At 34.3% G+C, this 9,385-nt stretch overlaps 1 protein-coding gene across 1 annotated transcript; it reads left to right on the top strand.

Annotated features, from left to right (window-relative positions):
• The first annotated feature begins 4,307 nt into the window (after positions 1 to 4,307).
• On the top strand, positions 4,308 to 5,267 carry LOC127684268 (olfactory receptor 1044-like). Its single transcript, XM_052181222.1, has one exon. The coding sequence runs from the start codon at positions 4,308 to 4,310 to the stop codon at positions 5,265 to 5,267; it is 960 nt and encodes a 319-aa protein (XP_052037182.1).
• The last annotated feature ends 4,118 nt before the right edge of the window (positions 5,268 to 9,385 follow it).

The raw sequence follows: 9,385 nt of genomic DNA, 5'->3' as shown, positions 1-9,385 counted from the left end.
TACTTCCTATCACACTATAAAGCAAAAAATAAAGGAGACTCATAAACAACAGCAATGACTTTCAGTGTCATTAATTTTATTGTCATAACAGAATTTCATTCTTCATTGTTGAAATCTACTGTATGTGTGTATATCTCTCTCTCGCTCTCTCTCGCTCTCTCTCGCTTTCTCTCTCTCTCTCTCTCTCTCTCTCTCTCTCTGTGTGTGTGTGTGTGTGTGTGTGTATGATCTCTGTAACCATTCTTTGATGGACAGCTATATTGTTTCTATTTGTTAGCTAAGTTGAATTGTACTGTCATGAGCATGGATATGTATTATGTCTTGGGCAATAAGCCAGACACTAAAACAAGATGACTTTGTAGTTTTCCTAAAATGAGGGAGTTAAAAGTTAATTTTTATAATTTTGGTTGTGTGCCTAAGATTTAATGGCTGAGTCATCTCTCCAGTCCAACCTCCTGAGCATTAGGAAACATCCTGGAGTCTAAGGACTTTGGGCAAGCTCCTTGATGACTAAGGAATTCACACTGGCTATTTCTCTTTCTTATTCAGGCAGCCAAAATATTGTCTTTGTCCTCTCTGCTCCTATGTCTGTAATATAGATGTTAACACAGCAAGCCCTTCATAGAAATTTAAAGAGGAATCACTGTACAAAGTTGGTAAATATTCAACTCTGTTCTTTTTGTGTCTAGCTCTACTGAGTAAAAGTCACTCCCATATTTATTTATGCAGTGTTTATCAAGCCATTATTGGGAATATGTTCATACTTTTATACACTAAATAAAATCCTTCTTGTGTAGCTCAAAAAAATTTTATACTGAAAGTAGAAAACTTATTATCTGATGTAAAGAAGGGAGATGTACCAGGGTTATAGTAGGATGCTGCAATTAGTCAGTGCATTTGTATATTAAAACACAATATATAGTATCTATCAGTATTAGATGCTAATCAAAAACAAAGTAAAAATAAAAAATATGACTGTAATTTCTATGTTTATTATTCTTGTTTGCAAAAAATATATGCTTAATTATATTGGGATGAAGTGCTTTGTTTGCAATCATCACCCACACTTTTAAATTTTATGTTAAGCAGTCTTCCAACTTAGCTGTTAAGGAAAAGTACATGCACAGAGATTTACAAAATGTTTTGTACATAAAGAGTTGTTAATGCTAATTGCTTCCAAGAATTAGATGAGGGTTTTTGTCTGTTTGTTTGGTTGTTTTTTTTGTTTGTTTGTTTGTTTTTACATAAAGAGCTATTTGTTGAACAAAGAAAAAAGTTTAAAATCCCCACCCTATTTCCAAAATCAGAAGATACTAATAATTCAACACAGAAAGACGTAGTGACATTGTTTAATTACAGTGACATTATTAAAAGTTATCAGACCCTTTGTAAAAACACTATGCTAAAGGCAAAACTATAGATATATTCTTCAGAGACAATAACTCCTTTGAATATATCTCCCTCTGGAGCATAAACTCTCATTTTTTGTGGCAATCTCATTCTCTTTTTCCCTGGAGTAAGAACCTCTGGGACAGAGACACAAACAAAACTGTGCAGCCAACTACTCTGTGCACCCATTATGAGGAGACACAGAAGAACATCCTACCTGGGTAGGTTGAAAGAGTATCTGTGTGAATGAGTATAAGATGAAATTAAGTACAACACAAAACAGTATTTTGCAATAAAACTGGGGTTCTTTTTGTTAGATAGTGATAAGAGTGTTTCCTCCAGTTTACTTGGGTTCTATATATGGTAACATTATAGTACAAAATATTTGGGTATAAATTCATCAAATATATAACCTACTTGCAAGCTACAAATTTAGGGAAACAAAGCTCAAATTGAACCAAATTATCCTTGTGCAAATTGAATTTTATCCTTGAGGCACCTATAATTTTATTTCAAATTAACACTGAGTATATTAGACAAATGTCACTAATATGACCCTAAATAGACTTTGCAAAGAAAAATAGTATGTTATAAATGTACATGTAAACTACTCAAATATTCTTATTTTTTTAATGTATTTACTTTTATGGAGTAATTTTAGAAAGACTAAAATAATTTGTAGGTTTTCACAAGAAACATAATTTTTTCACTTAATAGAGTTAATAGAGACAGGAGGTGTGAGTGCTAAAAATGACAAAGAAGCAGGAGAAAAAGAAGTGTGATATTATTTAGATATGCAAAACTTCAACTATGAAATTTAGGCAATGTGGATAAGGAAAACAATTTCTCAACTTCAAGTGCAATAGGAAAATAATAAGTTCACAGCACAGCTCAAATCTTCTTTTAAAAATAAGACATTTTATAAACACACAAAAGGACATTAATTGTAAATTATACATAAAAAATGTCCAAATCTCTTGGAAAACAAATATAAATGCTATTCCAGACATTACTACTTAATTACAAGAATAGCCATTTCCTCTTGCCATCTCCTAGTCTTGTGCCTTAGAGATTACATTCGATGGTCCACATGTATGATCCCAGCACTTGGGAGGTCTTGGTCTAAAAGTTCAGAGTTGGGACTAACATGGGTTAAAAAGCAAGACTCTCTCTCATAAGAAACAATTAAAACAAAAGAACAAGAATGAGTAATAGAGATGTTGGTATTTTCTACACAGATATTGCCTATAAACAATTAGGACTTAGAGAAGAAGAGAAACAACTTATATTCAGTTTAGAACATAAGTGTGAGTCTTGAGTAAGAAGTAATTTTAAGATATGGCAATATTCAAAACAATTGTAAGATGTTATTTCACTGATTATAATTTATCTTGGACTTTTTTTTTTTTGAGACAGGGTTTCTCTGTGTAGCCCTGGCTGTCCTGGAACTCACTATGTAGACCAGGCTGGCCTCGAATGCAGAAATCTACCTGCCTCTGCCTCCCAGAGTGCTGGGATTAAAGGTGTGCGACACTACCGCCCAGCTGACTTTTCATTTTTTAAATGCACATAAAATATGGCATTTATATTAAGACAGTAAAACAAAATGAAACAAATGAACACATTTGCTGTGCCTTCCACAATGTTATTTACTTTCAGTTTTGCATTATGAAAATACCTTTAAGGTAGTACTATAACTAGTGTTGTATTTATAAAATAAATTGCTTCTATAAATAAGGGAAAATACACAACTTTATTTATAATTCTATTGGACCAATAGAGCAGTTGTAAATTATGTAATTGAGTATGTTCATCATACAAGCCAAGTGTTTCCAAATGACAATTCTATTCCAGTTTTGCACATACTTTGATAGTATCCACCAACATACATTGCTTTTCTTCTTTCCCATTTTCTTCCCATATAGCTCTTCTTTCTACCTTTACATATGGGTATATGAACTTGTATATATGTTCAACTACAAAGCAAGATGAAACTCTAAAAGTGTTGCAACTGCAGTAGAGGTTGTATTCTTTGAAAATATATTTCATAAATCATGGCTAAAGACATTTTAACAAATCAAGAAATATTTACAAGAATGTAGTGAGCAAATTTTTTAAACCAAAAATAATCTAATGTGGACTTTTTCAATGCTCAATTTAAAATAAATAATTGATTTAGAAAAAATAGAGAAATATCTATTTTATTTAAATAACTTTTTGGTTTTTGGTTTTGTTTTGTTTCTTTTTTTCTTTTTTCTTTCTTTCTTTCTTTTTTCCTTTCTTTCCTTTTTTCTTTTTTTCTTTTCTTTCTTTCTTTTTTTTTTTTTTTGCCTGATGGATTCAAATTTTTCTTTTCTGTTCTTTTTTTCTTTTTTTCTTTTTTTCTTTTTTTCCTCTTTTTCTAGACTGGATTCTTCTCTATTGCTCTGGCTGTCCTGGAACTTTCTCTTTACAAGAGAATGTGCTAGAATTAAATATATGCACCACCATATATAGAATGAATTGTGCTCATTTTCCCTTGACCCCATCTTACTATGCCCCTCCCCTCCCCACTGGCACTGACACCTTTTGTCAATGGGTTGATTTTTCCATTCATGTCTTCACATCTTCATATTGTGTATGGCCAATTCATAAAAATTAGAGCTTATTGTGTAAGCTTGGGTGGGAAATTAGTCACTGAAGGGAGAAGAATTTATCTGTGCTAACATCACTAAAAGAAAGTGAAGCCCCCTCCAACAACCTGAATTATTTGCTTCTGAATATGGGGTAGATAACAATCTATATCACAATACCATAAAAACTCTATGATATTGGAAATATTTTAGAAGACAATAAATTACTAAGAAGACCTTGTATCGTTTAAAATATAAATACATCATTAGAATGTTACTTTACTCCTACAGATGTCTTGAAGACTCATGGCTCAAATAAATTGCACCCAGGTGACAGAGTTTATTCTTGTGGGCCTCACAGATCGCAAGGAGTTAAAGATGCCTCTCTTTATGGTATTCTTATTCATCTATATATTCACAGCAATAGGCAACCTGGGATTGATCTTGATCATTAGAACAGATGCAAGACTCAACACACCCATGTATTTCTTCCTCAGCAACCTGGCTTTTGTTGATTTCTGTTACTCATCTGTCATTACACCCAAGATGCTTGGGAATTTCTTGTATAGCCAAAATTTCATATCTTTCAATGCATGTGCTGCCCAATTAGGCTGCTTTCTCACATTTATGGTATCAGAATGCTTGCTCTTGGCTTCCATGGCATATGATAGATATGCAGCCATTTGTAACCCTCTACTCTATATGGTCACAATGTCCCCTGGAATCTGCATTCAACTTGTAGTTGTGCCGTATACCTACAGTTTCCTCATGGCATTGACTCACACTCTTTTAACCTTCCGCCTATCCTATTGCCACTCCAATATCATCAATCACTTCTACTGTGATGACATGCCTCTTCTCAGGCTAACTTGCTCAGATACTCACTACAAGCAGCTGTCTATTTTAGCCTGTGCTGGAATCACATTCATTTCTTCTGTTCTGATTGTTTCTGTATCCTACATGTTCATTATTTCTGCCATTCTGAGGATGCGCTCAGCTGAAGGAAGACGTAAAGCCTTTTCCACCTGCAGCTCTCACATGATGGCTGTGAGCATATTCTATGGAACTCTCATCTTTATGTACTTACAGCCAAGTTCTGACCACTCTCTTGATACAGATAAGATGGCCTCTGTCTTCTACACAGTGATCATTCCCATGTTGAACCCTTTGATCTACAGCCTCAGGAATAAGGATGTAAAAGATGCCTTGAAGAGAGTCATAGACAGTAGAAACCAGACTTCTATGTTTAGAGAACTAAGAAAATGATTTTAATAAAACAAACATAGACTTTTTTCTTAGACTTTTCTGAGCAATATTTGTAAAATGAATTTAATGTCATATACTTAATTTGAGTTCAAAAGATATCTTTTCATTATAAAACCAACCATTTCTTTTTTTAATTATTTATTTATTATTTATTTATTTTCTATATTCTTTGTTTACATTTCAAATGCTTTCCCCTTTCCCAATACCCCCCTCCTCATATGTCCCATAAGCTCTCTTCCCTCCACCATTCTCCAATCACCTGCCTCCCATTTCTCTGTCCTGGTATTCCCCTACAATGCAGAATCAAGCCTTTCCAGGACCAGGGCAATCTCCTTCCTTCTTCTTGGGAATCATTTGATATGCTAATTGTGTCTTGAGTATTCAGAGCTTCTGGGCTAATTAATATCCACTTATCAGTGATTGTATTCCATGTGTATTCTTTTGTGATTGGGTTACCTCACTTAGAATGATATTTTCCAGTTCCAACCATTTGCCTAAGAATTTCATGAATTCATTGTTTTTAATTGCTGAGTAGTATTCCATTGTGTAAATATACCACATTTTGTGTATACATTCCTCCATTTCTATATCCTTTCTCTTTTACTAATTTTCCTTTTACTGAAAATAGATAATTTTTCATACAATATACTTCGATTGCAGTATACTTCGATTCCACACCCTTGACTCCTCCCAGTTCTTTCCCACTTCTAGTTCTATCTGGGACAAACCCATCTCTGTCTCTCATTAGAACAAAATTAGTTAACAAAGAGATAATAACAACATAAAATAAAATACAAAGAAAAACAAACAAATTGAAAAGGATAAAACAAATGAACATAAGGAAAACAGCCCAAGAAAAGGCACAAGAAACAGATGTAGAGACTCACTCATTCACATGCTCAGATGTCCCATAAAAACACAAAGCAAGAAGCCATAATATATACATAAAACCTGTAGGGTAATGAAAAAGAATTACAAAAAGTATACTCAATTAAAAATAAAAATAATGTCTCTAATAAAATCCTCCATTCTGGTCTTAGAGAATGCCAAAGAAAAATAAACAGAAAGAAGGTAAGAGTCAGAGAGGATGAGAATACCAAGTAAACAAGCCATTCTAAACACAAAAGAGTTGGCATAAATATCTACTCACAGAGACTGACATAGCATGCAAAGGGTCTGCACCAGATAGGGTCCAGAGAGAAATAGTGGAGAGAGAAATAGTGGACAAAAGTTTCCATCCCAAACCTGGAAACTATCTCCAACAGATCATCACTTGTAAATGAAAAAATAGTTCAGTTCCAGTGTGTCTCACTGGGCAAACAAATCACTCTTAGGGTTAGGCGACACGCCTAGCCATAGATGGCCAACAAAAAATGAACTCAACAGTATCTTCGAGGTTCGTTATCTTATACTATCATATCGGGGATTTTAAAATTTAACCCCATCCTTTCTTCAATATGTTTTATTTCTTCAGGCTTTAAAATAATGACTGTAGCTCATCTTGCAGGTAATTTTAAGGGAATGGTATTTCACTTCATGGTTTCCAAATGTTTTTGCTTTTGCTCTTTGTTTGCTTGCTTGCTTGTTTTTTAAGACCACCTGTGTTTCTTGGAGGCAACCAATTAATTAATCTTGCATTTCTCATTTCGCTAGGTAAAGGCCTTTACTTCCCAGTATACGAGTATTTTCAAGATGAAAACTACTGGATTTAAAGCAAACTATTTCACAGACAGCTCATCTTCACTTAATTGGGAAATTGGGTACTATCTCTATTGACTAATTTATTTTATTTCAATATAAAAATCACATTTCATATGTTTATTACTGAGGGAAGTTCATAGTTTGGAGTAAAACATGGCCTTTTAACTTAGATGTCTGACTTCATATCAAAACTGGGAGAAAAATTATTTTCCTCACAGCAAGGGTTAAACTGGCCTTACCACTTAGAAATTTTAAGTTCTTTGAGAAAACTAACTGGCATTTCTTTGTCTCCTGCCTATTGAATGATAAGATATACCTGGGGTTCTTGTCTATCTGCAATTATTATTTGCCTTCCTAAAATACTGACACCTCAAAAGGGTTTTATCTTAATAGGTAAAGAAATGGGTTTTTTTAGTTCCTTTCCTCAAATTCAATGAAGGCTTTTATATTGAAAGCTGTCTTCTGTTCTTAAAGATGGTTTTATTAAGTTTGGACTACAATAAAAATACAATAAACTTACAGATTGAATAATAAAATTATGTTTGAAATCACTTGTGCAATTCATGACAGTTACCTTCAGTTTAGACCTACTAGAGAAAGACTAGTAGAGGAATGGTCTACAAAATTGAAATTTTGTCTAATGTGTAACATCTGGAACAAATCAGGTTAAGAGCTGGCTAGAGAAAGACTAGTAGAGGAATGGTCTACAAAATTGGAATTTTGTCTAATGTGTAACATATTGTTACAGAATAACAATTATGTGTTTCACCCAGGCTTAATTTAGTTTAGTTTTTTGTCATTAACAAAGAAAACCCTGTAACTGACCCCAGTTACATCAAACGGGTTTCCTGGAAGGGAAGCTGGGGATGTATGGGAAAGTGACAAGAAGAGACAGAAACCAAGACAACATTGTTGCTCAAGGTCTCAAAGTTTAATGGAGAACTCCAAATATATAGATAGGGGAAAATCCTTTCCCCCAAAGGCTGGAAGCTTCTCAGCAGAACCGGTTTAAGTGTTCTGCAGGTGGCTAGTGTTTCTCAGGAAACTGCAGGTTCTTAAAGAACAATGGGCTTCACCTTGGTCTGAGCACTCCACCATAAGTAGAGGGGATTATGAGTAACACAAGAGTTCCTCCTCAAAGGCTTGGAGAGGAACTTCACATTGGTTAATGTCAAGTTCCTGACAGGTAGCATGGTACCTCAATAAGGCTCTCTACAAAACCCTCTAAAAATTATAGTATTTTGTCCTTTTTACAGTGTTCTTTGCCTTACAGAAACTTTGTAATTTTATGAGGTCCCATTTGTCAATTCTTGATCTTAGAGCACAAGCTATTGGTGTTCTCTTCAGGAACTGTACCCCTGTGCCCATGTCCTCAAGGGTCTTTCCCAGTTTTTTTCTATTAGTTTCAGTGTCTGGTTTTATGTGGAGGTCCTTGATCCACTTGGAGTTGAGCTTAGTACAAGGAGATAAGAATGGATCAATTCCCATTCTTCTGCATGCTGACCTCCAGTTGAACCAGCACCATGTGTTGAAAAGGCTATCTTTTTTCCCACTGGATGGTTTTAGCTCCTTTGTCAAAGATCAAGGGACGGTAGGTGTGTGGGTTCATTTCTGGGTCTTCAATCCTATTCCATTGATCTACCTGCTTGTCACTGTACCAATACCATGCAGTTTTTAACACTATTGCTCTGTAGTACTGCCTGAGGTCCAAGATACTGATTCCCCCAGAAGTTCTTTTACTGTTGAGAATAGTTTTAGCTATCCTGGGTTTTTTGTTATTCCAGATGAATTTGAGAATTGCTTTTTCTAACTCTATGAAGAACTGAATTGGGATTTTGATGGGGATTGCATTTAATCTGTAGATTGCTTTAGGCAAGATGGCCATTTTTGCTATATTAATCCTGTCAGTCCACAAGCATGGAATATTTTTCCATTTTCTGAGGTCTTCTTCGATTCCCTTCTTCAGAGACCTGAAGTTCTTGTCATACAGATCTTCCACTTGTTTGGTTAGAGTCACACCAAGATACTTTATGTTGTTTGTGGCTATTGTGAAGGGTATCATTTCCCTAATTTCTTTCTCAGCCTGTTTATCCTTTGAGTATAGGAAGGCTACTGATTTGCTTGAGTTGATTTTATATAAGGCCACTTTGCTGAAGTTGTTTATCAGCTGTAGGAGTTCTATGGTGGAGTTTTTTGGGTTGCTTAAGTATACTATAATATCATCTGCAAATAGTGATAGTTTGACTTCTTACTTTCCAATTTGTATCCCTTTGATCTCCTTATGTTGTCTAATTGGAACGGGAAAACGAAAATCATTTGGAGTGTAAACAAAGAATATAGAAAATAAAAAAATATTTAAAAAATAAATAAAAATAATTATAGTATCCAATTTTGAATTGACATATTGTTTACCACCA

This window comes from Apodemus sylvaticus, chromosome 5 (genome assembly GCF_947179515.1).
Source record: "Apodemus sylvaticus chromosome 5, mApoSyl1.1, whole genome shotgun sequence".
Lineage (NCBI taxonomy): Eukaryota > Metazoa > Chordata > Mammalia > Rodentia > Muridae > Apodemus > Apodemus sylvaticus.
Note: the sequence above shows the minus strand (reverse complement) of the source record. Positions and strands in the feature narration are given on the sequence as shown.

Bases quoted from the DNA above. Each gene is read 5' to 3' on its own strand.
- LOC127684268 (XM_052181222.1), top strand. From the start codon at position 4,308: ATGGCTCAAATAAATTGCACCCAGGTGACAGAGTTTATTCTTGTGGGC.